This window comes from Dromaius novaehollandiae, chromosome 17, assembly GCF_036370855.1.
Source record: "Dromaius novaehollandiae isolate bDroNov1 chromosome 17, bDroNov1.hap1, whole genome shotgun sequence".
NCBI classification, from domain to species: Eukaryota; Metazoa; Chordata; class Aves; order Casuariiformes; family Dromaiidae; genus Dromaius; species Dromaius novaehollandiae.
In genome coordinates, this window is record NC_088114.1 from 15,728,670 (window position 1) to 15,755,432 (window position 26,763).

Below are 26,763 nucleotides of genomic sequence, written 5' to 3' on the forward strand. Positions count from 1 at the left end.
AAAGTAAAAAGCTCACTGGGCATTTTTGCGCTCCAAAAAAACTCAGTGAGTTCAGCGGGACAATTCGCATGCTGCAAGGCAGGCAACGCCCAAACGCCTCGCCGGAGCGGGCCGTGCTCTTCGGCCTCATCGAGGACCAGGCGTCCCCCGAAACACGGGGAGCCCCTCACTGCGCCGAGCCCCAGGACTGCAAACCCTGCTGCTAGCGCAGGCCCGAGAGCGACGAGCAAACACGAGTTTTTCTGTTCTACAGCCAGCCTCGGACAGCTTGAATTATTCATTTCCTTCGTTATCGGTGTCTGGATTTCGTAAAGGGGCTCGATGTGTGCAGCGTTACTCAGCAACATCAGCTGCCTCATTTCTTCAACAGAAGTTGTCGGCGGTGCGAGAGGTTTATATCCCTCATAATTACTTAATTCACCTATGCTGCTCCCCTTGCGGGGCCGTGAGCGTGGTGCTGGCTGGAGGCTCCTGAAATCGTGTTATTTCTCCCGCTCTTCCCAGCGAGGATGCTCTGTCCACGTGCACCAAGGGCTTCTCCCGGCCCGTCCTCGCGCGCGCCTCGAGCGGAGCGGCAAAGCGGCACGAAGGCTTCCCTTTTCCTCCCCCCAAAGGGGGCTACCTGGGGCAAATATTAAGCAGTAAAAAAAGCCTTCGAGCCAGCCTAGACAGCAGGCAACAAATAGCTGAAGGTAACCATGAGAAATACAGCCGCAGATTTGCACGCGCATTAGTGACCAGCAAACTTCTCCTGGCCGCTCCGAAGGCTTTGCCTGGGTTGGAGCTCAAGGTTTATAGAGGGAGGGAGCAAATCTTGGAAAATGTGATTTTAAAGGACAAGAACTTGCCCCGGGCAAAGCCAGAAGTGAGGGGAGGAGAATGACTCCCAAACTGCTAACCGCACGCAAAGCCGCCAAGTGCCCGGCACTGCGGGTTGTGCCGCGGGCCGAGGGGCTCCGCGGAGGACCCGGGCGGCTCGGCGCCCCGCTCTCCGGAGGGCCATCTGGCACGGCCGTCACATGCCCGGAGGAGCAGCTGAGGCTTGCTGAGCTCAGCTTCGATCTGTTGCTTTCCCGTACGTGGCTGTGAAAAATAACTAAAAGGAGCTCGCGAGGTGAGCGGTGTCTCACCCTCGCCCCAGCCCGGCTCCGGCGCGCCACGAGTTTGCAGGTAGCGCACCCAGCGCAAACAAGCCACAAGGGCACAGGGGTTTTTCTGCGGATTATTTAGCATTTGGGGGTTTGGGGTAGACTGGAAGATGGGATTTAATAGCTATCAAGAGCCGACCTGAGAGAAATGCAACCTGGCTTCAAGGTTCAGCTCAGGGACGCAGGACGTGCGTGGCAGCGGGCTTGAGCGGGGGACTGCATCTGCTCCCCCCCCTCGAAGCCAGGCACCATCTTCCCCCAGGAGCATCTCCCTGCTTCCTCTCCATCCCTCTTCGTCCTCTCTGCACGAGGCTAAAGCTCACGCGTGGCCTCAGGGCTGCTGCGCTCCCCCCGGGGAGCACCCACCGCAGCTCCCTTCTCCCAAAAACCAGCCATCGGAGGAAGACGCTGGGTTATTGTCCCGCTCCGTCTCTGGCAGCCCCTGCGGATCCTGTTCCCTGCTTGCTTCTGTGCCCATTGCATTTCTTCAACCATTTATTCCAAACGTTTGCAGCTAAAGGAACCTACGTTTTAATTTGCAATATCCCTTAGTGGGGACTGTGGCAGAGCGGTCCATCGTCCCAGGTCCGTATCGCGTTAATCTTCCACCTCAGCCTCACTCGTGGCATGAAACAGCCACGATTACCCTGTTCTGGGCTTTCCTGCTGTTTTGGGGGCTGCAGGCTGATGCTGTGTGCTTTCACGCCACTGGCCCAGCGTGCTGCTTGGCAGAGCCCGCTCCCCCCCCGAGCGCTGATCCAGCCCCCCCAGCCGCTGCGCTGAAGCTCCCCGCTCTCCCGTGTCCCCCGGCAGCTTTGGGGGTTTCCGTACAAACAGTTCTGCAGCGCTTCGTGGGTTTTCCCCAGGCTTTTCCCCTTTTTTCCCCTCCACGTCCCTCGTTAGGCGACGGGTCGCTCTCCGTCATCACCGTTCGAGGCAGAGGCTTTCACTGCAGAGCGGCTTTTGCCTCTCCAGCCCTCTCCTTTACACCGACCCCGCGCCCGAGCACCCCGCCACCCGTTAAATTACGTGATTTTTCCCATAAAGTGGCTTCTCCACGGAGGCTCTAGCCGTTTGCCAGAGCCAAATCTAAATTAGCATGGATTCCACCCCCCCGTTTGGAGCCGACTGCGGCGAGAACCGCAGCCAGGAATAGCCGGGAGCCGCGCGGCCCCCGCAGAAACACCCCCGGCCCCCGCCGAGGCGGCCGGCAGCGCCTGAGCACGAGGGGCGCCTGGTTTCCCGAGCGAAAAATCACGCGGAAAAGGAGCGCTGGGAAACCTCCAGCCACGGCAGGGCACCGGGAAGCAGCGGGACAGGGACGTGCGGTCTGTGGCTGCCTGCGCGGTGCTCGGCCTCCGTCGCCCGTCCCCATGCTCTGGGGCAAGGCCCTGCCGCCGGAGCGCTGCCCGGAGCACGGGCACGCAGGCACCGGCCCCCTGCCTCCCCCGACGGCACGGCACGGCACGGCACGGCTCCCGCTGACAGCCGGCCAGCGCGGGATTGCCCCAAGCCGGGGAGTGGGGCTGTTTGGGGAGGCCTAGAGGTCTGCCACCCCCAAAAGCAGGGCACCGCTTTGCTTTGGGGAGTCCCAGCACCGTGCTCTCCCCAAAGGCGTGGGCACCACGTTGCTGTGGGGAGGCCTAGCACCGCACTTGCCCCAAAAGCAGGGGCACCGCTTCGCTTTGGGGAGTCACAGCAGCACGCTCGCCTCTAAAGCAGGGGCGCTGCTTTCACATGGGGAGTCCCAGCACTGCGCTCTCCCCAAAAACACGGGCACTGCTTTACTTTGGGGAGCCCTTGCACGGTGCTTGCCCCAAAAGCAGGGGCACCGCTTTGCTTGGGGAATCCTAGCACCCCGCTCACTCCAAAACCACGGCACCGCTTCGCTTCAGGGAGCCCTTGCACAACACTCGCCCCAGAAGCAGGGGCAGCGCTCCGCTTTGGGGAGTCCCAGCACCGCACTCGCCCCAGAAGCAGGGGCACCGCTCCGCTTTGGGGAGTCCCAGCACCGCACTCGCCCCAGAAGCAGGGGCACCGCTCCGCTTCGGGGAGCCCCAGCACCGCACTCGCCCCAGAAGCAGGGGCAGCGCTCCGCTTCGGGGAGCCCCAGCACCGCACTCGCCCCAGAAGCAGGGGCACCGCTCCGCTTCGGGGAGGCCTAGCGCCCCGCTCTCCGCACAACCACGGCACCGCTCCGCTTTGGGGAGCCCCAGCGCCGCCCGTCCCGCTCCGCCCCGCCCCGCCCCGGCCCCCCGCGCGGCCCGGCCGCCCCCCCCCCCCCGCCCCGGCGGCCCCGCGCTGCCGCGCGCTCTCGCGAGGCCTCCGAGGCGCCTCCCCCCGGCGGCGGCGGCGGCGGCGGTGGCGGGAAGCGGCGGCGGCCGCATGGAGCGGGCGGGCGCGGAGCGGCGCGGCGCGGGCGGGCGCCCCCGCAACCTGCCCTGGTACGGCGGGACCGCGCGGGGCCCCCTCGCCGCCCGCCGCGCCGCCCCTCACCGCCCTCTCCGCCCGCAGGGTGGAGAAGTACCGGCCGCGGGCGCTGGCCGAGCTGGTGTCGCACCAGGACATCCTGGGCACCGGTAAGGAGCGGCCCCGCCGCGCGCACCCCGCCCCGCCGCGGGCCCCGGGCGGCGGCGCCCCGTCCCCCGCGCCGCTCAGCCGCGCCGCCCTCCGCAGTCCAGAGGTTCCTGGGCGAGGAGCGCCTGCCCCACCTCCTGCTCTACGGGCCGCCCGGCACCGGCAAGACCTCCACCATACTGGCCTGCGCCCGGCAGCTCTACCGGGAGCGCGAGTTCAGCTCCATGGTCCTAGAGGCAAGTGGGACGGGACGGGTCGGGTCGGGTCGGGTCCCCCCGGCGCCGCGCCGAGAGGCGGCCGCGGGCCAGCGCCGGGGCCGCGGTCGGGCGTCGAGTCCCGCTGCCGCCGGAGAGCCGCGGCCGCGACTGCTCTTCCCCCTCGTGTCCCCCTCTAGCTGAACGCCTCCGACGACAGAGGGATCGATATCGTCAGAGGGCCCATCCTGAGCTTCGCCAGCACCAGGACCATCTTCAAGTAAGCTTTAACAGCGCCTTCCAGCCGGGATGGGCGGCTCCCAGCTCCTCTTCTCCAGCATCCAGCTTGACTCGACCCCGGCAGCTTCTAAAAGGGTAGGTGGGACCGAGCCGGCTCCTTTCTCTCCCTTTTAGGAAAGGCTTCAAGCTGGTGATCCTGGATGAGGCGGACGCCATGACGCAGGATGCCCAGAACGCCCTAAGGCGAGGTGAGAGGCGCGGGGGGCTCGGTCAGGCCAGTGGTGACCCCCATGGCACCCCTTGAGCCTGGTCCAGCCAGGAGAAGGACGTGGCCAGCAGCCGCCTCCCGCGAGGGCCGTGCTCCAGGCCCCGCGTCGCCTCGGCAGCTGGAGCCCCTCTCCTGCCTCTGCTCGCAGTGATCGAGAAGTTCACGGAGAACACCCGCTTCTGCCTCATCTGCAACTACCTCTCCAAGATCATCCCTGCGCTGCAGTCCCGCTGCACGCGCTTCCGCTTCGGCCCCCTCACCCCGGAGCTCATGGTGCCCCGGCTGCGGCACGTCATAGAGGAGGAGAGGTGAGCTGGGGGGCTCCGCTGCGGCGGCCCCCCTCCCCGGGAAGCAGCAGAGCGTCGTTGCTTTTCCCAGCGTTGGTTCAAGCAAGGTGTCCCAGCCCTTCCACACGCAGTGTTGCCTCCCGCCGTAGGGTCCCCTCTCTGCTCCTGCCCCGCCACCGAAGGCTCGCCACGGCTGGTGCTGGCCTTGCGTCACCCGGGCCGTGCCAGGAGACCTGCAGGCGCACGGAGGTCGCCCGGGACCCCTGCTAGCACTGCTTAGGGACAGGGGACCGGATGGGCCTGTGTGTCCTCTGCTGGGGCTGCGGCAAGCTGTAGGGGTAGGGAGGCGGGGATGAGGTGGAAACACGTTTTGAGCAAAATTCACCCAACGGCTGGGGTTTAGTTTTTGCTTTAGGACAAAAAAGCCTTCGGGGTCGCAGCGGTCTGGTGTTCACCCCTCTGCCCAGGCTGCAGCTGCGTCTGAAGTCAAGCGCTGCCGGGTGATTTGTTGTAATGCCGCGGAAAAGAAAAAGGTTTTAACATCGCAAAAAGTTTGTTGGTGTTTCGAAAGCAGAACATCCACTTCCACGCCAGGCGTTGGCAGGAAGCAACTGCCGAGGCGGCTGCAGACTCACGCACCAGCTTCACAGCCACCAGCGCCGGCCGCTGCCCACGCGGTGCTGGGCCATGACTTGGCCTTGTGCCCGCGGGAGCGACCCGGAGGCCGGCGCCGTGCCACGACGCTGCTGCGGCACCACGATGGGCGTTACCCTGGTATCTGGAGAGCCGGCCGTGCTTTGGCTCTCCTGCCCTGTGCAACTGCTGCAGCTCTCCTTGTCTTCCAGGGTGGACGTGACGGAAGACGGGATGAAGGCTCTGGTGACCCTCTCCAGCGGCGACATGCGCAGAGCCCTGAATATCTTGCAGGTACGGAGTGCGGCCGCGGCCGCTGCTGTTCACGGCGGGGACGGACATTAGCTACCTGGTGCAAGTCCCTGGCGGGAGTCACGGAGCAGCCCCCAGGGAGCCACATCCCTCCTCCTCCTCCTCCTCCTCCTCCCCAGAGCACCAGCATGGCCTTCGGGAAGGTGACGGAGGAGAACGTGTACACCTGCACCGGACACCCCCTCAAGTCTGACATTGCCAACATCCTTGACTGGATGCTGAACCAGGACTTTTCCACTGCTTATCGGAGTATCCTTTTCGCGCAGCCTTGCGCAGCCCTCGTCTCCCCAGCGCTGCCTTGAAGGCCAAGCGTGGGCTGGGGCGATGCCTGCTCAAACCAGGGTCTTAGTCCCTGCTAAATCCCCTCCACCTTGAGCTTAATCCCCGGTGTTATAAATCCTCCTCTTCGCCAGGGCTTCCCGTCCCATTCCCCCTGCTCTGGGCTGGGCTGCTCGCACCATGCCGCTCGCTGGGGGGGTCTCGCTCCCCACCGGGGCTGCCACGGGGGCGGTCGGCTCTCGCAGCTCACGGGGAAACTCAACGCGAGGAGACGCCTTCACTCACGCTCCTCTCAGAAATCGCGGAGCTGAAGACGCTGAAGGGCTTGGCCCTGCACGACATCCTCACGGAGATCCACCTGTTTGTGCACCGAGGTGAGGCCGGCGGGCTCGGCTCCTCCCGGCGCAGCCCTGGGGCGGGCTGCCCGCCCGGCCCGCACTCCCCCAGCCCCGCTTCCCTGCTCCGGTGGCAGCGGCGCCAAGAAGTTGCATTGAGCAGCACTGTTGCAGCTGACCAACGTGAGAACGGGGAGCTACCTCGCTCCAGGGCTTCTCCGGCCAAGTCTCCGTCAGCCTGCTGTCCTCCAGCCTTGAAACCTGGGCTCGCGTGAAAGGGCAGCGGGACTCCGCTCTGCGTGTTTGTCCGAGCGCGGGACAGGCACCCCTCCGGGACAGGCACCCCTCCGGGCCACGCTAACTCGCGCCATCTCCTTCTCTCCGCAGTCGATTTCCCGCCCTCGGTCCGCATCCAGCTGCTGATCAAAATGGCAGACATCGAGTAAGTGCCTGCTCTTCGTCCGTCCTGCCCCAGTGCCGTCGCTTTGCTAGGACGCCGACGCCGCTGGGAGCTCAAACCGGCCCTCTCCTCCTCTCCAGGTACCGGCTGGCTGCGGGCACGAGCGAGAAGATCCAGCTGAGCTCCCTCATCGCGGCTTTCCAAGTCACCAGGGACCTGATTGTGGCCGAAGCCTAGGTCCTGCTGGCGCGGGGCATCCTCGTCTGCAACCCTGGGGAGAAGCTCGAGGGGACCATCAGCCCCATGCCGCCTCGGCAGAAAGCAGCTTTTTGTTTCCCTTTCTCCACCCCCCAAACCCTTCTGCCCCCAGCCGGGGTGCAAGAGATGGGCCGCGACGTTCCCGAGCGTCGCCGGGAAATGCAGAGCCTCTAAAGCCGAGCGGGTGCGTGTGCCTTTTTTCTGCCGTGCGGGGAAACGAGGGCGGATGGGAGGCAGCCGAGTCTCATCCCGCATCCGTCCTCGGCAAACACCACGTCCCATCGCCAAGGCAGCGGCGGCCGAGGGGCCGAGCAGGCCTCCTGCACCCGCCGCCCTCGCGGAGCTGAGCCCTGCGGCGCGGGGGCCACCGGCAGGTTCCCGGGCGGCCTCGGCAGCAGCGACTTAGCGTCACGGCCGCAAAGGCCAAAGTCCAGCTGCCGGCACCTGTATGCAAAACCCAGCCTCTCGCGTACCGCGGGGACGGCGAGGGCAAGCCCTGCCGCAGAAGTTCCCCTTTTGTGCCGCGTCCCTCTCCCAGCACTGCCCCAGCACACGGGGACACGCTTGTAGGTCAGATCTTCTCTAAGCACTAGGAAAACACCAGCTTCCCCTTGCTGAGAGCTCTTTTCCAACTGCTTAACCATGTTTTGGCTCCACACTGTTTCCCTCAGCAGCTCCAGGGTTCGGCTTTCCGCGGGGGAAGACACCCAAGGGAGCCGTTGGTAGACGTCCTCCCCATCGGTGGGGTTGACCGAGGGCTTTGCACCCACCGAGCCCTCTCGCACCTGGGGGGACTGGAAACACCCGCTGCGGCTCGGGGCGCCCGCCGCGCAGGGAGGAGGCAGGTGCACCAGCCCGTGGCACGCGCAACGCGGCCGGACACGTGGCACGCTGCCGGGGACCCGCTCGAGCGCGGAGCTCCAGGGGCGGCTGCGGGTGGAGAGCGGAGCAGGGTGGGTCGCACGAAGCGCCGTGTCCCGCCTTCCTCTCTCACGGCCACGCGCGAGGACCGATGCTCCCCGGCGCCGAGCACTTGCCGCTCTGCTACCCATGGCTTGGTGCCGGCAGCGCGACCAGCTGCACCGGCACCTCCGCGCCGCTCCCCTCCCCAGCGGCTCGGCTGCACGGGCCTGACGCAGCTCTCGCCACGGCGCGGGCCGGCTCTCTGAGCTCCCCGCGGGACGAGGCCGGGAAGGCTGCGTGCCTCAACACCGAGCAATTCGCCCAAGCAATTCGTTAGGGCCCGTCATTTAAGACAAACCTGCTCTTGCTATTACCAAAACGGCCCCTCGCAGGCGGTGCGCAGCCCGCCCCACCACGGGTCCCCAGCACCTGCGAGCAGCACCCCGAGCGCCTCTACGAGCGCGGAGGAAGGAAGTGAGGAACAATATTTATTGTCATCGCTGCCCTCCGCTCCGCGGAGATCCGCTCAGCTTCGTCCAGACCTTGGGAACGACAGAGCCCGCCGCCGGCACCGGAGGGGCACGCTGGTTTTGGCGAGGGTGGGCGTAGCCCCCCGCTCCTGCTAGCACCAAACGCTCTGCTCACCTTCGACCCGCGACGTTGCACCGCAAGCCGAAGCACCAGCCCCAAAACATGCAGGCAGCGGGGGCAGATCCGTGTCCCCCGCGGGCCCTGCGGGGCCACCACAGCCGTCCCCGGGCCGCGCTCTGCCCCTCGCCCTCTGCATGCATTTTTGGTGGGTTCTAGTATTATCACAGCAAAGATAACCACCGGACATAGCCCCAAACCGAGGGGAACGACAGTCCTGCCGGTGCCGCGGCTCAGATCTGCCCGGCGTCGTTGCTACGGTGCCTCCTCCGACCCAGGCCCAGCTCTCCCAGGAGACAGAGGCCTCCTGCCTCCGGGTCTCCGGTTTCCCGGCCGCCTTAGAAGGTCCTGTAGGTGAGGAACTCCTTCAGCTTCCTGGGGATGGGGAGCGCCAGGACCTGGTACGTCGTCAGGAAGGTGCGCAGGGCTCTGCGACACAGGTGCTTTAGTGAGGAGAGGACCCTCGGGGCGGTCCAGAACTGGACGTGGCCGTCTCTGGTCCTGCAACGAGAGACCAGGACAGGCCGTGAGGGGACAGCGGCAGGAGGAGGGAGCAGCCACGTGCTCCTCGGCTCTCCCCCCGCCGAGCGCGGGTCGGCGTGCCCGGTGCTCCCTCCAGCAGGCATACGCACCCCGTGGCGATGAAGCCGCCGTGAGGGAAGTACATGCAACACAAGCCGTTGGTCATGGGAGCAAACGCGACTGGAGATCTCAGCTCCAAAGCCCAGATCCTCAGGAGCCTGAAGAGAAAGGAAGGGGACACGATGCTAGGACGAATCCACAGGGTGCCTGAAGCTGAAACGAGGCCTCGGATTCACTGAGCACCGGCAGTTCTGGAGCAGGTTCTCACCCACGGACCTTTACGCATCACGGAGGTCTCACGACACCGCAGCAGGGCACGCCGAGTCCCCACCACCACGCCGCGAGCCCTGGCCTTGCTACTCCTTTCCAGCCAAGCAGCAGTGCCCCAAGCGGCCCGTGCTTTCCCCCTGGGCCATCGGGGCTCTCGACGTGGTGGTGGGGACGTGCCACGCGTGGTCTGCTCCCCACTGGCATGCCCTGAGGTGCTTTTTGGTGCACCTTCTTGGGACCCTCTCCCCCCTGAAGACCCCAAAGGGGGCTGAGTTACCTGTCGTCTGCCACCGTGGCCAGGTACAAGCCCTCAGGGGAGAAGCACACGGACCGCAGGGAGCTGGTGTGGACGTCGCTGCCGTGGTCCAGCACCGAGTGCAAGGGCACGTGGCTGAGGAGGGAAGGAGCTCGCTGAGGCAGCCCCCGCACAGGAGCCGACCCCGGCAAGCCAGAGCCACGGCTCTGCCCGGCCAGGAGGGACGGCAACGCTCGGCCCCAACAAAATCCCCACCCAGCGCATGGCCCACGGCCCCCCGGCCCCGTACCGCAGCGTCCTCAGCTGCTCCCCCGTGTAGGGGTCCCACATGATGACGCAGGCGTCGTAGGACGCGGTGACCAGAAGTGCCGAGTCCGGCGAGAAGTCGCACGACACCACGCTGCTCTGGTGGCCCTCCAGCCTCCGGATGAGCGTGTACGACCGCATGCTCCACAGCAGCGCCTGCGGGGCACGGCACGGGGCCCACGTGAGGCCCGCGTAGACCCCGCAGAGGGGCCCTGCTCCCGCCGGCTCTGGTCCCAGCACCCAGCTCAGCCACGCGGACCGGGGACAGCCCGGCAGAGGAGACTAAGCCAGTGTGGCAGCTTGAAACAAGACCTGGGACCTCTCCAAGCACTTCCCTGCCACATCCCAGCCACTGAATGGGAAACGGCTGCTCCCAGCATCCCCATGCCCAGCCCAGCATCCTCCCCCAGGACCTCGGCACCACCAGGAGCACGGGGGGACGGTGCTGGCGCTGGCCAGTCCCAGGAGCCAAGGCGTGAAGGTGGCTCTCGCCTTCCCCCTCCAACCACTGGGCCTTGCAAGAGGCGGCCCGCTCCTGCCCACCGCACCCTGCAGCAGGGGGGCCGCCGGCACCCAGAATTGGGCCCGAGCACCGCGCGTGCCCCAGGGGCCCTGCTGCAAGCTGGGGTCTGGCTGGGACGGAGGGTCGCCCTGGGGACGCCAGGGCCGGGCGAGCAAGCGCGGGACGCAGGGGGCTGAAGGGAGCACTGGATCCGGCGGGAGCGGCTCCCATCCGCCGGGACTCACCGCCTTCTCGCCGGCAGCGGAGCAGAGCATGCTGCAGTCCGGGGAGATGGAGCAGCAATAGACCCACTGCACGTGGCCTGCCAGCACCTGGACCTGCCGCCCTGGGGACAGCAGAGGCGCGAGTCACCAGAGCGGAGCGCGAGACAGAGCTGTGTTGGGCTGGATACTTCCCGGTGCTGATCCCAAACCCTCTCGCTTATCCGCAGCCCCCTCCTGCATCTCGGGTCCCATTTGGGAGGGGGTGGCTCTGCTCCGCCTTGCAGGACTCTCCCCCTCGGCCTCAAAAAGCGTCCCAGAAGATCCTGCCCCGCTGTGTCCCCCCCACCCCGGGACAGGTTTCTCCCCTCTCCTCCGCCACAGTAGAGCCCAGCACCCAACGCGGGTGACCTCGCACTTGGGGGGGGGCCCAGCTGGCTCCTACCGTCCCTGCTCAGGTCCCAGACTCGCAACGTCTTGTCCCGCGAGGCAGAGACCAGGATGAGGCTTCCATTGGGAGCAAAGCTCAAGTCTCTGACAACGTCCTGGTGCCCCAAGAGGCTGAAGAGCAGGTGTCCTGCGGAGAGGGGCCACGCTCAGCGCCGTCCTGCCACGGGGCACGAGGCCGTGCCCCTCGCACAGGCCGTCCCCCTTGGGACAGGGCAGTGGCCCTCGCTCACCCTCGGGAAATGTTCTGGGGAAGGGAAGGATGGAGACAGGATCTCCTCCCAAAAAGCAAGGGCAGATGCCAGCAGGACAGAGCTGGTCTGAACCCACCACGGGCTGCAGGTCCCAACGCTGCGCCCGTTCCTGGAGTCAGAGCGGGCTGCTCACCTGTCTGCACCTCCCACACCTTGATCTGCCCATCGTTGAGCCCCGTGGCCAGGATCAGGCAGGAGGGCCCCGTGGCGCAGGTGCCGTCTGGGCGCCCAGCGTCGGCTGCAGGCCAGGAGCTGAAGGCCAGGCCCCACACGATCTGGCCACACTCCAGCGTCTTCTCCTTGGCACCCGCTCGGCTCCTCGCCTCCGCTTTGCTGCCGTGGCTCTTGCGGTCCAAGGTTTTGCAGCTCCTGCGGGAAGGGAGGATGGCGAAGTTGCCCGTGGGCAGCGGAGGTTGTCCCCTCTGCTCCTCCTGCTCCCACCAGGAGACCACGCTGGTGGAAGGAGCTTCCTCCGGGTGGGAAGGCTTCCACGGCCCAGCGGCTCAGCCCAGAAATGAGCCTTCAGCACATCGCCCCACCGAGCACGGCCCCAGTACTCACAGCTCGGCCTCCTCCAGGGGCCAGGGGATCAGCTTGACGATGCAGTGACCCTGCGACCAGGCGAACCAGGCGCCGTCGGGGGAAAAGGCCACGCTCCACGTCTCGCAGCTTGACTTCCAGTCATACTGCTGCGGCCGGCCCGGCTTCAGCTCCGCCAGCAGCACCGGCTCCTCTGGGCAGCGGGACAGCGCCGTGACCGCCGAGCCCCGCGGGGCCGAAAACCCCATCCCCGCCCCGGCACGCGCTGGCCGGTCGATGCCGCCGTCGCCACCGCGTCTCCAGCGGTAAGCGAGAGCTGCGCCCTGGCGAGACGCCGGCGTCTCTCCCGCCGCGAGCGCTGGAGCCGTCGCCACGTATTCGTCTTTGCCACGCGGGCCCCCCGGGTCGGGGCGCAGCCGCGATGGATGGGCAGGGCCGGCCGCGGTCCCCACCCCGGGGAAGGGTGACCAAGCAGTGACGCAGCCACTACTTTTATTTTCGCTTGGCTCCGCAGCCGGGGCCTGAACGCGGCTCTGCCAGGAGGGAGCCCCGGCGACGCCCGGCGCGGGCAGGGAGCCGCGGGGATGGGCGCCCCCCCGGGCCCCCCGACGGCCGCCCCTGCGTGTCGCTGCGGGGGCCGAGCCGGGCTGCGGCGCGGGGGGGGACGCGATTCCCGGCTGCGGCCACCGCGGCGAGGGGCCGGGGAGCCGCCGGGGCCGGGGCCGGGGCCGCGGCCGGGGCCGCCTCACCTGCGCTCGGCTTCATGGCTCCGCGCCGCCGCCGCCGCCGGCCTGTCCGGGCCTGCCGCCGCCTCCGCCCCGGCAGTGCGGCAGGTCGCGCCGGCGGCCGCCCAGGCCCTGCTGCCGCCGCCGAGCCCGGCCCCCGGCGCCGCCCCGCCGCGCCGCCCCGCCCCCGAGCCCCGCCGCGGCCCCGGGCCGCCGCCGCCGCCGCCTCCCCTGCAGAGCGGCGGCCCCCGGTCGCCAGTTTCCCGGGGGGCCCGGGCGCGGGGGCCTCGGGGCCTCGGAGCGGGGAACCGGCGTGGGAAGCCGGGAGCAGCAGCGCTGCCAGGGCGACGGGTGGCAGCGCGCCGTCGCCAGGGGCACCCGAGGGTCCCCGGCCGCTGCGCCGTCGCCGAGCAGCCCCCCCGCGGGCCGGGCGCGAGGACCGGCTGCCCCCCGGGTGCCCGGGCCCGCAGCGGGGTGCCAGGCATGGCCGTGCAACGGGGGGGTGCTGCCCCCAGCGCCTCCCCAAATCCTGCCTCCGGCCAGGGGGTGGGGGGAGCTCCGCGAGGGGCCGGATCCTGCCGGGCTGCCCCGGCCCCGGGGGGTTTCTGGGGGGGTTGGCACCGCGGTGCTTTCCACCCCGCAGCATGGGTGTGCGTCGCTGCCTCGTCGAGGCCAAGAAGAGGGCGAGCTGCCCAGCGAGGGTCGCATCCACGCCGGGGACGGGTTTTCCGCCGGCAGCACCTGGCAGCGGGCGCCCACCGGGGCTGCGGGCAGCGGGAGGAGGTGGCAGGGACTGCAGCGTCCTGGGCTCAGCCTCCCCTCCCGGCCCCTCGCCTCGTCCTGCCTGGGAAAAGCATCTCCACTTTCGACCCACGTGTCACGACGCTGTGGGGTCTCAGCCCCGGCGTGGTGAATGCCCAGCTGCCTCGGTGCCAGCCCCTGTGCGGGGGTCAGGGCCTGGGACAGGGGGAAGGTGGCAGCTCGGGGGACAAGGGGCAGAGCCGGGTGCCCACGGGCAGAGCACAGCGTCGGGGTGCCCTGTGGACGCTCGCAGTGAGCCAGGCCACCCCCCATGCCGCGTTGCTCCCCAGGGACATCAAAACGGCTTCACCGGGGGAAACTGAGGCAGGGGGCTGGGGCAGGCCGGGGTGTGTGTGCGCGTGTGTACGTGTGTGTGTGCGTGTGCCCCGCGCACACCCGCCAGCCGCGAGGACCGTGGGAGAGGAGCAGGCGGCAGAGGCAGCATCCCGCTGCCATGGCGACCGCAGCGGGTACCAAGGCAACGGGATGGCCTTGGGGACGCCAGGGAGGGGGGCGCCAGTTACCCTGCCGGCCCCGGGGATGGGGGGGGGGGGGCAGCACCGCCAGGGAACGGGGACCCACTTTCGCTGCAGGATCTTCTCCCAGGCTGGGGGCTGGATGCGGAGGGAGGGAGGGCATCAGGGCTGGGACATGGGACATGGGACATGGGGCTCAGGCCCAACCGCCAGGGCCTGGCACTCCCAAACCATAGGCAGCACCCACGGGTGTGTTGGTGTGTCTAGACGGTGCTGGGCACCTCTGAGCCACGGGGACGCGGCACCGATGGGGCACGGGGTCCAGCGGAGCTTCCCCATCTCCTGCTCTCTTGGCAGGGGCTGGCTGGGGTCTCCACAGCTCAAGGTGCGGCTGGCGGAGGACAGGGTCCTGCCCACAGCTACTACCAGCCCCTCATCGAGCTCCTCATGGAGCCCGTCCTCCCCCCAGGTGAGGCGGGTCCCATCCTCTCCCCCGTGGCTCGCGGCAGCGCTGAGCCCGTCTCGCTGTGCCCACCCAGCCTGAAGACACCCCGCCCCGGCCACCCTGGAGGAGATCGGCTCAGTGGAGAGCCGGCAGGATGCGGCCACCAAGCTGGTGAAGATCTTCCTGGGGCAGGCGCTGGTCATGCCCTTTCTGGACTACCTCATCGCCCGTGAGCTGCCCAGGACCAGTGAGTGCCGGTGCCGGGGGCATCGCTGGTGTGAGACTGGCTGAGGCATCACTGCGGGCACGGGGGGGTGGCATGGCCACAAAGGACCCAGCTGCTCCACGGCCTCTGCTGCCTTCCAGCAGACCCCAACCCCCTCTTCCGCTCCGCCTCGTTGGCCTCCAAGGCCACGGAGCAGTTCGTGAAGGTGAGGGCGAGCGGGGGACGTGGCCCCGTCAGCGGGGGGGTCGGTGGCACGGGTCGGTGGGGAGGGGCCCGGTGGGCGCGGTGGGGCCCCAGCTCAGGGCCGTGGCTGGGTGGGGCGGGGGCGTGGCGTGGCGAGGCAGGGTGGGCGTGGCTTGGGAGGGGGCGTGGCTTGAGAGGGGCGGGCGGGGCCGCCCCCCGAGCCTCGCTCCGCGGGGCCGCGGCGGCGAGTAGGGATTCCCGGTGGGTCCCCAGCACCCCCCCCGCGAGACTACAACTCCCAGCGTGCTCATCGCCGCCTGGCGCCGCGCGGGGCGGGGCCGCGCCCGCAAGGCATGCTGGGAGTTGTAGTCCGCGCCCTTTCCCATCGCGAACACCCCCCTCCCGGAGTTTCCCCGGCTGGGGGGCGGCGGCGGGGGCAACGAGCCCCGCACAGGCGTGGGCCAACCCCCGCACAGCCCCTTCGCGGGCGCCCCCTCCGCCCAGCCCGGCCCGAGCCGGCGGCATCGCGGGAGGCACCCAGCCGCGCGGAGCCGGCGTCGGGCTGTTATTCTGCTCTCTAGATATACATATATATATCTATATATAATGTACTGTACACAGCGTCCACGGGGGAGCTACGGGCGGGCGGCGCAGGCGGGCGCGCGGCTGCTCACACACACGAAGCCGGAGGGCACGGGCCCGTCCCGGAGCCCACGGGCGGCAAAGGAAGCGCCGGCGGCCGGCAGCACGGTGCGGCGGCGGAGCGGGGTGCCCGCGGCGGGGCGAAGCGGCGCGGCAGGCGGTCAGTCCTTCAGGCTGGCCTCGGAGACGCCCTGGGCCAGCAGCTCGGCCAGGACGTTGTCCAGGTAGTTGGGGTCGGGGTAGCCGTGCCCGGTGAGGTTGGAGCCGAACTCCGTCTTGTGGTGGATCTCGTTCCACACCACCGTGTCCGACTCGCCCGTCGTGTTGGAGGTGCCCACGGTGAAGATGAGCCGCCGGTCCCAGGCCACGAGCAGCAGCTTCAGCACCTGCGCCGGGGCGGCAGGGCCGTCGCGAGCCCCCGCGCCGCCCGCCCCGGGGCGCACGGCTCCGCCGGCCCCCTTCCCCCCCGGCCCCCGGGAGTCTGGGGCCGCTCACCTTCCTGCCCTGCTCGTTGTCGGGCAGGTAGCAGTGCCGCGGGAAGCCGCGCGCCGTGAACTTCTTGCCGGGGTTGGGGTGCTCGGGGCCCTGGGCGGGAGGGCGGTGGGGTGAGCGGCGCCGGGGGACCGGGCGAGCGGGGGGTGCCCACGCCGCCCCCCTCACCTGGATCCCCGTGGGGATGTCGTAGACGATGCGGATGGTTTTGGAGCCGGTGTAGCCCGGCAGCGAGTGGGGGATGAGGTGGAACTCCATCTTCCCCGGGGGCTGCGTGCCCGTCTTCTCCCCGTAGATGGCCTTACAGGTGGGGCACTGCAAGCTGCCGTCCTGGGGGGCACAGCACGCCGGGACCTGCCCCCCCGTCCCCAAGGCACCCACCTCCGTGTCCCCAGGCATGGGTGATGCCCTGGCAGGACCTGCACCCCCATCCCCGCAGCACCCACCTCCACGTCCTCGGGTGTGGGTGATGCCCTGGCAGGACCTGCCCCCCCATCCCCGCAGCACCCACCTCCACGTTGCAAGGCATGGGTGATGCCCTGGCAGGTCCTGCACCCCCATCCCCACAGCACCCACCTTCACGCCCCCACGTGCAGGCCCCCCAGCAGGACCTGCACCCCCATCCCCACAGCACCCACCTCTGCATCCCTGGGTGCAGGTGATGTCCCTGCAGGACCTGCACCCCATCCCTGCAGCACCCACCTCCATGTCCCCAGGCATGGGTGATGCCCCAGCAGGACCTGCACCCCCATCCCTGCAGCACCCATCTCTGCATCCCTGGGTGCAGGCGATGCCCCGGCAGGACCTGCACCCCATCCCCGCAGCACCCACCTCCACGTCCCCAGGCACGAGCATGGCGGATCCAGGCAACGGGGCAGCAAGGGGGCTGTCCGGGCCCCACAGGGCGCGGGGCACCCATGGGTGGGGAGGGCAGCCGGGCGCCAGGCTCACCTTGTTGCCGTTGCTGTACATGGCCACCAGGCAGAGCAGGTGGTACATGTGGCCGCACCGGCCCAGCTTGCCCACCAGCTCCGGCTTGGCGCCCCGGGGGCTGAGGACGCCCTCGTAGCCCGAGGGGGCCCCCAGCCGCTCCATGCAGATGGTGCAATCCTGGTGGGCGTGCGAGCAGGGCGTCAGCGCCGGGGCGACCCACGGCAGCTGCTTCCTGCCGTGTGGCTGGCCGTGGCCCACGGCGGGGGCGGCCACGCGAAGCCCTCACCTCGTCCGGGGGGGTCTTCACCTTCTGGATGTACCGGCGCACCACGTCCTCGGGGTTCTTGCCTGCCCAGGAGGGGGGGAGCGGGCCAAAAGGCCGGTCGGATCCTGCCCCGTCACCCCACCTCCGCCAGGACGGGGACAGTAGGAGCAGCTCTCCATCACACCCATCACCCAAGGGTGCTGTTCACCCCAGGCCATGGCCCCCAAGCCCCTCCCGCACCCTTGGGTGGCAGCAGCACCCGTGCCTCAGTTTCCCCTCCGGGCAGGGAGGCCGGGGCAACCATTGGCGGCTCCTTACTCTTTTTGAGGTGCTTCTTCTTGGTCTTCCTGCAGCCGCCGGGGATGCCGGGCACGGGCCTGATGTCGCTCTTGCTGACGGGCGGCGGGTGCAGCACGGGCTTGGGGGCGCGGGTGAGGCAGACGGGCAGCCCCGCCGCGCACAGCAGGATGCCCGTCATGCCTGCGACAGCGGGCAGAGGCGCCGTCACCCGGCGCCCGCCGCCGGCCCCCCTCCCCGCCGCCCCGCACCCTTACCTGCCAGGGCGGGGTGCACCGGGCCCGGGCCGTTGAGGTTCTTCACCGGGAGGGCAGGCACCCTGCGCGGGGACAGCGTGCCAGATGTAGCTGCGTGCATGTGGCCACATGTGCAGCTGTGTGTGTGCATCTGCATGTGCCGTGTCTGTGCGCATCTGTGTGCACATGGCCATGCGTGCAGCTGTGTGCATGCATCTGTGTGTGCTGCATGTGTGTGCATCTGCATGTGCCGTGTCTGTGCGCATCTGTGTGCACATGGCCATGCATGCAGCTGTGTGCATTCATTGTGTGTGCCATGTGTACATGTATCTTCGTGCACGTGGCCATGCATGCAGCTGTGTGTGTGCAGCTGTGCGTGCCCTGTGTGCATGCATCTGCATGCACGTGGCCATGCATGTGGCTCCATGCATGCATCTGCATGTGCCGTGTGTATGAATCTGCGTGCACATGGTCATGCGTGCAGTTACATGCATGCATCTGCGCGTGCATGGCTACACGTGCAGCTGCGTGCCTGCAACTGCACATGCCATGTGTGGGTGCGTCTGCGTGCATGTGGCCATCTGTGTGGCTGTGCGCGTGCATCTGCGTGTGCGTGGCCATGCGTGTGGCTGCACGCGTGTGGCTGCATGTGCCATGTGTGCGTGCACCTGTGTGTGCATGGCCATGTGTGCGACCGGGTGCATGCATCTGTGTGTGTGACTGTGTGCATGCGCCTGCCTGTGACTATGCACGCATCTGGGTGTGCATGGCCGTGCATGCGCCTGTGTGCATGCATCTGCGTGTGTGTGGCCATGTGTGCATGCAGCTGTGTGTGCGACTGTGTGCGTGCATCTGCGTGTGCAGCTCTGTGTGTGCATCTGTGTGTGTGTGCGGCTGTACGTGTGCTGGTGAGGGTGGCCGTGTGCGCGGCTGTACCTGCGCGTGTGCATTCGTGCGTGCGCCCGCGGCTGCCAGCACAGGCGGACCCGCGGCCGGCTGCCCCCGGGGGGGGTCCGCGCACGCCGCGCTGCCGCCTGCGCGCTGCCGCCTGCTGCCCGCTTACCCGGGGGGCCCGGCGGGGCGGGCGGGGGGGCGCCGGGGGCCGGGCCGGTTGAGGTTGTTGAGGGCGGGCGGCGGGGCGCCCGGGGCGCTGTGGCTGCGGGCGGGCGCCCGGCCCGGCTCGGCCCTGCCGGCCGGCGGCGCGGCGCAGGGCTGGCGGCGCTGCGAGGCCAGGATGGCGTTGGAGGCGGCGCGGGTGCTGGAGACCAGCAGGCACTGGGGGCAGCGGCACGGCTGCCCCGGCCCGGCGCCCACGGGCCACGACTGCGACTTGGGGATGGAGCCGGCGGTGAGCGGGTAGGCCAGGTCCATGCGGCGGCGCAGGCGGCGGCGGCGCTGCGTCTGCCGGTTGGTCTGCGCCATGCTGCCGAAGGAGATCAGGTAGCCGAAGCCCAGCGAGGAGAGGTCGAGCCAGGGGTGCTGCTTCTCGTAGGCGTTCTGGATGGTGATGCAGAGCTCCATGTCGTAGGGCGTCCAGGAGCTGCCGTCGCTCTCCCACTCCCACACGATGCCCTTGCCAGGCGCCGACGACGGGTCGTAGAAGTTCCTGCGCACCGGGCGCCGGGTGCCTGCGGAGCGCCGCAGCTCAGGGATGCGCTGCTACCACCTGCGTGGCACCCGGCGTGGCACCCTGGCATGGCACCCCACACAGCACCCCGCATGGCACCCCGCATGGCACCCAGCACGGCACCACTAGCATGGCTCCCTGGAATGGCACCCCTCACAGCACCCAGCACAGCACCCTGGCATGGCACTCAGCACAGCACCCCAGCACAGCACCCCAGCACAGCACCCCACACAGCACCCCGGCATGGCACCCCAGCATGGCACCCTGCACAGCACCCCGGCATGGCAACCCACACAGCACCCTGGCACTGCTCCCACATGGCACCCAGCACAGCACCCCAGCACAGCACCCAGCACGGCACCCAGCATGGCACCCCTGCACAACACCCCACACAGCACCCTGGCATGGCACCCCGGTATGGCACCTCGCCCAGCACCCAGCACAGCACCCCACAGGGCACCTGGCATTGCACCACACATGGCACCCTGCACAGCACCCCAGCATAGCACCCAGCACCGCACCCCGTTCAACACCCCGGCACAGCACCCCGGCACAGACCATGTCTGCAGGGCTGTGTTACCCCTGCCTCCCTCCCCGGGGACTTCTGCAGCACCCAGCGCCCCGCACGGCACCCGCACCCTGCTCCTGCAGAGGAGGAGGAGGAGGCGAGGCAGCTCCGTGTGCTTCGCTGGGAGCCAGGCAGCCCCAGGCGGCTTTCCGGGCACCCCGGGACAGGGCGCCCGTCGGGTGCAAGGAGGCCAGGCCGCGCGGGTGCCCCTGCCGCCAGGCACGCTCCCTGCTGCGGCGGCCTGGCCAGAGGCGGGCGACGCACCGATCGATCGCGCCGTCTGCGCTTGCCGCGCCGCCCTCCCCGGGGACTCGTGAGGCTCAACAGCCCGGCAGCGGCCGCCGCGGCGCTCGCCTTCCCCGAGCCTCGGCTTGGCCGGCAGCCCGAAACGGGGCCTCCGCAAGCCGGCGGGTGCCGCTGGGGGGATGCGGCTGTGGCGGCAGGTGATGCTGGCGGTACCCACATCCTCCGGCCCAGAGCCCGGTTGCATCTCCGCCGTGGAGCCGTGCAAAGGTGGACGTCACCCTGTCCCGAAGCAGCCCCACGGCCACCCCAGGCTCCCCGTGCAAAGCCAAATCTGGATTCCTCACCGTCTGCAACCGAGGTGGATTTTGGAGCCAGCACGGCGTTCCCAGCGGGACGTCGCCCTGCCTCGCTCCCGGCACGGCACCTGGCGTGCCTCAAACAGCCTGCTGCGTTTTTTCCCCCTCTCCAGCACCGTTTACCCAGCCCTATTAACGACTCTAATAACGGTCATTAATCACCTGCCGTTGCAGGCAGCAGAGGCCGGCCCCAGCGCCGGCTGGTGCTGAGGCAACTCTGCTCGCTGCCCCGCGGGAGACTCGCCTCGAGCCTGGCAACGGGAACGCGCGGAAACCTGCCCGCTCGCATCCGCGTCCTACATCCCGCTTGCGTCCGCATCCCACATCCTGCTCGTGTCTGCGTCCCACATCCTGCTCACGTCTGCATCCCGCATGCCACTCACATCTGCGTTCCACATCCCACTTGCATCTGTGTCCCCAGTCCTGCATCCTGCTCGTGTCCTGTATCCCACTACTCGCTCATGTCCTGCATCCCGCTCACATCCGCTTCCCATTGCCCACTTGCATCTGCATCCCGCATCTTGCATCTGCACCCTGCTCGCATCTGCATCCTGCATCCCGCTGCCTGCTCGCATCCGCATCCTGCTTGCATCCTGTGTCCTGCTGCCCGCTTGCATCCGCGTCCTGCATCCTGCTGCCCAATCACATTGACATCCTAAATCCCGCACTCTGCTTGCATCCATGTCCCGCATCTTGCTGCCCACTTGCATCTGCATCCCACATCCCGCTGCCACTCACATCCGTGTCCCGCTGCCCACTGTCTGCTCACATCTGCCTCCTGCATCCCACTTGCATCCACGTCCTGCATCCTGCTTGCATCCGTGTCCCACATCCCACTGCGTGCTTGCATCTGCCTCCTGCATCCCACTTGCATCCACGTCCTGCATCCTGCTCGCATCCGTGACCCACATCCCACTGCCCGCTCGCATCTGCATCCCGCTTGCATCCAGTATCCCACTGCCCGCTCGCATCCGTGTCCTGCATCCTGCTGCCCAATCACATCAGCATCCTAAATCCCGCACTCTGCTCGCAACCACATCCCACATCCTGCATCCCATTTGCAGCCATGTCCTGCATCTCGCTGCCCACTTGCATCTGCATCCCACATCCCGCTGCCACTCACATCCACATCCCGCATCCCGCTCACATCCGTGTCCTGCTACCCGCTGCCTGCTCGCATCTGCATCCTGCATCCCACTAGCATCTATCCTGCATCCCACTGCCACTCGCATCCGTGTCCTGCATCCCACTCACATCCACGTGCCGCATCCCACTGCCTGCTTGCATCCGCATCCCGCTTGCATCCTGTATCCCACTGCCCGCTCACATCCGCATCCTGCATCCTGCTGCCCAGTCATGTTGACATCCTAAATCCTGCACTCTGCTCGCATCCACGTCCCTCATCCTGCATCCCGCTCGCATCCGTGTCCCGCATCTCACTGCCCACTTGCATCTGCATCCCACATCCCGCTGCTGCTCGCATCTGCATCCCACACCCCGCTCACATCCGTGTCCTGCTGCCCACTGTCTGCTCGCATCTGCATCCTGCATCCCACTCGCATCCGCGTCCCGCCTCCCGCATCCTGTTTGCATCCCTGTCCCTCATCCCGCTCACATCCGCGTCCCAGGCCTGGGCCCAGCCCCATCCAGCCCGGGGAGCCGGAGCAGACGGGGCTGTGGGGAGGAAGGGGAGGAGGCAGCGCAGGCACGTGCAGCCCTCGCACCATAGGGACCCCCTGTGCCGGGGCCATGGGGAGCGGAGTGCCGTTCCCACAGCCGGGAACGAGGTCACCTCGTTTCGTGCCGGCGCTTTTTGCCGAGGGTACAGAGCTGACCGAGCCCGTCCCCAGCGCCGGCCTCGCTTCGCCGGTCCCCGAGCGGAGGACGCCGAGGTGGCAGTGAGCGGGCAGCTCCCCCGGCCACTGCCGGACTAACGGTCCCCGAGAGGCAGGGAAAACCCAAGGATGGCGATGGACCATCCAAAACCAAAACCCAAAACCCAAGGATGGCTGGGATGCTCGCGCTGGAGCGGCAGATGAATGAGGGACACGCTGGGATGGATGGCGCCGCAGGGACATGCCGTGATGGACAGATGGACGGAGGCGACGGACCCTTACCCGTGTCCTGCCGGAGCTGCTGCATGGCCTGCAGGTCGAGGACGTAGGGCGCCAGCTGCGCGTCCGCCTGGCCCAGCAGCACGCTGCCCCGCGCGTCCTCCTTGAGCGCGTTCTCGATGTGGTGGCACACGGCGGCCGAGTAGGGCCGCCAGCGCCCGTGCTCGTTGAGCCACTCCCAGACCACCACGCGCGCCACGTGCGGCGCCGCGAAGCCCGGCCCGCCGCGCGCCGACAGCCCCGAGCCCGGCCGGGCCATGGCCGGGAGGCACCGCGCGCCAAACGGCCCCTTTTTGGGTTTCTCTCCCTCGTCGCCGGCTCGCGGCGGGGAAATCACTGCGGGGCTCTGCGGAGGCCGGAGCTGCCAGGCGGCTCCCGGCGGCTCCCGCGGTGCCCGGCGCTGCTCCCGCGGGGCCGCTCAGCCCTGGGGCAATCCATCACCCGGCAGCGGCGTGGGGCCGGCGAGCGCCCATCCGTCCGTCCTCGTCCTCCGCCGCCAGCCCGGCGCGGGGCTCAGGGCACGGGGTGCCGCGGTGGCATCCAGCCCTGGGCGATGCTGCAGAGAGGGGGGCCCTGGTGTCCCTCAGCTGGGCTGGCACATGCTGCGGGCACCGCTGGTGGCCCCAGTGCTGGTGTCCCCAATGCCGGTGTCCCCAATGCCGATGTACCCGATGCCAGCGTCCCTCTCGCGCTCCTCCCGGGCCACCGCTCAGCCTATGCCACTGGGCCCCCCGTGGCCGTCCCTGCCACACGTCACCTGCAAAACAGGGGCCCAGCGCTGGTAGGCTGCGGTGGGGACTGTCCTGCCCCCCCACCAGCCCCAAAGGGCGAAGCGGGGGGAGGCGACGTGGCGGCAGTGCTGCTCGGGGCGCTGCAAGCCCCCGGGGCTGCCGGCGGTGGCGCGGGGCTCATCGACGCGCTGCCGGAGCTGGCGGCCCCGCGAGCCCGCTCCAGCCGCCGCTGATTTATGAGCTGCACTGCAGGCATCGGGCTGGGGGCTAGCCCAGGCCACGCGCCCCCCCGGCTCCCCTGGCCCCACGGAGCCGGCCCGGGGGGGCCAAGGGGGAGGCGTTGCGTTGCACGACTGCCGTACACATGCACACATGCACACACGCACGCACAGAGGCGCGCAGCCCCCCGGACCCCCCCCGGCCCCGCGCCCCCAGCGCACAGGGAGGCCAGGGGCCCTGCACACGCGTGTGTGCATGCACACACGCACCCACCGCTCGCCCCCCCCCACCGCGGCGCCCCTCGCCCCCAAAACCCGGTGCGGCGCGGTGGGGGCCGGCCGGCGGAGCCGACCCCCCGGCCAGCCCCCTCCCTCCCTCCGGGCCCGGCTGCTGGTGGGGGGGGATGGAGAGGCCCGGCCCAGCCCCCGATGCACGGTATCCCCGATGCACCGTGCCCCCGCGCCCTCCGGCGCATGGTGCCCCCCGTGCACGGTACCCCCGGTGCATGGTGCCCCCCAGTGCACGGTGCCCCCCCGTGCACGGTGTCCCCGGTACACGGTGCCCCCCGCTGCACGGTATCCTCGGTGCACGGTGCCCCCCCCCGGTGCACGGCCCCGGCCCCGCCGCCGCCGCTGCCCGGTGCCCCCCCGCCGCCGCCGCCCCCCGGTGCCCGGAGGCCCCCGCGCCGCCGCCCGCCCCCGCCCGCGCCGCTACCTGCAGCGGCCGCAGCCGCAGCGGGACCCGCAGCCGCTCCGGGAGCAGCGGCGACGGCGGCGGCGGCGCAGGGCCAGGGCGGCGGCAGCGCTCCGCCACCGCCAGGCAGCCACGGGCACCGGCAGCGGCGGCGGCGCGCGCGGCCGGGCGCGGGCACCCGCGCCGGGCACCCGCACCAGGCACCCGCACCGGGCACCCGCACCGGACACCCGCACCAGGCACCTGTACCACGCACCCGCGCCAGGCACCCGCACCAGGCACCCGCACCAGGCATGCACACCAAGCACCCGCGCCGGGCACCCGCACCAGGCACCCGCGCCGGGCACCCGCACCAGGCACCTGTACCATGCACCCGCACCAAGCACCCGCACTGGACACCCGCACCAGGCACCCGCACCATGCACCCGCACCAGGCACCCGCACCAAGCACCCGCACCAGGCACCCGCACCAGGCACCCGCACCAAGCACCCACGTTGGGAACCCGCACCAGGCACCTGTACCATGCACCCGCACCAAGCACCCGCACCAGGCACCCGCACCATGCACCCGCACCAGGCACCCGCGCCGGGCACCCGCACCAGGCACCTGTACCATGCACCCGCACCAAGCACCCGCACTGGACACCCGCACCAGGCACCTGTACCATGCACCCGCACCAAGCACCCGCACCAGGCACCCGCACCAGGCACCCGCACCAAGCACCCACGCCGGGAACCCGCACCATGCACCTGCACCGGGCACCCACACCAGGCACCCGCACCATGCACCCGCACTGGACACCCGCACCGGGCACCTGTACCATGCACCCGCACCATGCACCCGCACCAGGCACCCGCGCTGGGAACCTGCACCGGGCACCCGCACTGGACACCCGCACCGGGCACCTGTACCATGCACCTGCACCAAGCACCCGCACCGGGCACCCGCACCAGGCACCTGCACCAGGCATCCACACCGGGCACCCGTGCCGGGCACCCACACTGGCCCCTCCGCTCCGGGGCTCAGGCATGTGCATGCACACCCAGCGCACTGGCAGGCGCACACGCGTGTGCCCGTGCAGCACCCGCCGGCCCCTCTGCTCAGCCCCCAGTGGTGCACACGCGTGTGCACACCCGCCCTCGCCTGCGCTCCCAGCACAGGCACCAGCACACGTGGGCTTGCACGCCCGTGGGCACACACGCACGCACCCACTCGTGCACCTATATCCAGCCTCGCACACTTGCTCACACTCACACCCCCAACGCACGCATCTGCACGCCCGTGGGCCCACGCACGTGGTGGCCCTCACGCGCACACACGCGCTCGTCCTTGCACGCGTGCTCTCAGCGCACACGCGCTTGCACGCCCGCCTCCGCCCTCGCGTGCACTCAACATACACGTGCACACAGGGATGGGGAGCTGCTGCCGCGGCTGTGCCCAGGGAGGGGCAGACTGGGGACACATCTGGGGACAGAGGGGTTGTTGCTCCGGCCGTGCCCGTGAGGGGACACATTCGGGGACAGTGCTGAGGCCAGAGGATGTGTTGCTGTCCCGCTCCCGCCCTGCCGGGCCCGGGCCAGCCAGGCTGGTGGCCGTGGGCTGGTGGCCATGGGGCTGGCCAGGGCCGGGCCACCGTGGCCTCGCAGTGCCACCTGGTGGCCTCGGCCACACCGCGTGGCACCCCGGCGTGGCACCCCGGCCCAGGCCTGCGGTGCGGGGCTGGGGGCAGCGATGCCCTCCCCGGCTGGGAGGAACAGCGCGCCCAGCACGCGTGTGACGAGCGGAGGGGTCTCAGCCTGGTGCTGCCGCCCCAAGCCCACGGCGAGGCCGGAGCCGGCCCGGGCCTCCCGCCCCCCAGGCTCCAGCCCCCGCCTGCATCCAGCTTTCCCAGCTCGCCTGACTCGTGACCTTGCTTTGCCTGGTGATCACGGGGTGGTTGATGGGACCTGTCGCTTCCACCACCCTGCTTGGGTGCTGCGGGACCGTGTCCCATGGGTGAGCCACCACCGGCTCTCAGGGACGGCCCAGGCTCCCCCGTGACGTGGAGCGTGACTGCCCCATGCTCCGGAGCCCCGATGATGCTCTTGGCCCTGGAGCAGGTTTGGGGGACCGTGACGGTGCAGCGGAGGCTGCTGTGCTGGAGCCCGGCGGGGAGTCAGTCGGCCACCAACTACGTGGTCCCACCTATGAAACCGGCCATGGAAACTGGGTGGGAGGAACAAGCCCGTGTGGCCACTATAGGCCTTTGAAGATGACACAGCCAGAGCTGACGTACGCATGGGAACCAACCTCGCCGTGCCACTGGCCGTCACCCTGCTGGGTGCTGCACCGGCCAAGCGCTGCTCTGCCGGGCTCAGGGAACTCCCATGGTTTCCTGGCTTCTGAGTTTGTCCAGAGTGCCAGGATCCCGGCCCAACCCACCAACCCCAGCAGCAATCGTCGTGGACAGGCGATGCACCCAAGGGGGCCCAACACCCACCTCAGGGTGATTCTGGCACCTAGACTGGAGATTTGGTCCTTCCCCACCTTACCTGCGCCCCTCTCCGCAGTCAGCCACGAGCTGCCCGGCTCAGCGAAGCGCAGCCCCGTCCCCAGGCAGCCGTTGGGATCCTCATGCAGCAGCACCC

At 69.2% G+C, this 26,763-nt stretch overlaps 3 protein-coding genes across 3 annotated transcripts; 1 reads left to right on the forward strand and 2 right to left on the reverse strand.

Moving 5' to 3' along the window:
- The first annotated feature begins 3,453 nt into the window (after positions 1 to 3,453).
- RFC5 (replication factor C subunit 5) lies at positions 3,454 to 7,111 on the forward strand. The gene is made up of 11 exons (XM_064522328.1): positions 3,454 to 3,592; positions 3,663 to 3,727; positions 3,825 to 3,961; positions 4,120 to 4,199; positions 4,334 to 4,407; positions 4,576 to 4,735; positions 5,560 to 5,641; positions 5,779 to 5,908; positions 6,235 to 6,312; positions 6,661 to 6,715; positions 6,814 to 7,111. Exons 1-11 carry the CDS (start codon positions 3,534 to 3,536, stop codon positions 6,908 to 6,910), a joined length of 1,017 nt encoding a protein of 338 aa, XP_064378398.1. The 5' UTR covers positions 3,454 to 3,533; the 3' UTR covers positions 6,911 to 7,111.
- Positions 7,112 to 8,593: 1,482 nt separating this feature from the next.
- Positions 8,594 to 12,737, reverse strand: WSB2 (WD repeat and SOCS box containing 2). The gene is made up of 9 exons (XM_064522329.1): positions 12,610 to 12,737; positions 11,882 to 12,053; positions 11,454 to 11,689; positions 11,065 to 11,196; positions 10,644 to 10,744; positions 9,880 to 10,052; positions 9,612 to 9,725; positions 9,115 to 9,222; positions 8,594 to 8,983 (listed from the first exon to the last, which is right to left on the reverse strand). Exons 1-9 carry the CDS (start codon positions 12,623 to 12,625, stop codon positions 8,821 to 8,823), a joined length of 1,215 nt encoding a protein of 404 aa, XP_064378399.1. The 5' UTR covers positions 12,626 to 12,737; the 3' UTR covers positions 8,594 to 8,820.
- Positions 12,738 to 15,423: 2,686 nt separating this feature from the next.
- On the reverse strand, positions 15,424 to 22,751 carry DTX1 (deltex E3 ubiquitin ligase 1). The gene is made up of 9 exons (XM_064521828.1): positions 22,496 to 22,751; positions 18,645 to 19,209; positions 17,603 to 17,664; positions 17,367 to 17,528; positions 17,070 to 17,131; positions 16,802 to 16,960; positions 16,019 to 16,180; positions 15,854 to 15,943; positions 15,424 to 15,744 (listed from the first exon to the last, which is right to left on the reverse strand). The coding sequence occupies exons 1-9, from the start codon at positions 22,749 to 22,751 to the stop codon at positions 15,520 to 15,522; spliced, it is 1,743 nt and encodes a 580-aa protein (XP_064377898.1). The 3' UTR covers positions 15,424 to 15,519.
- Positions 22,752 to 26,763: the final 4,012 nt, after the last annotated feature.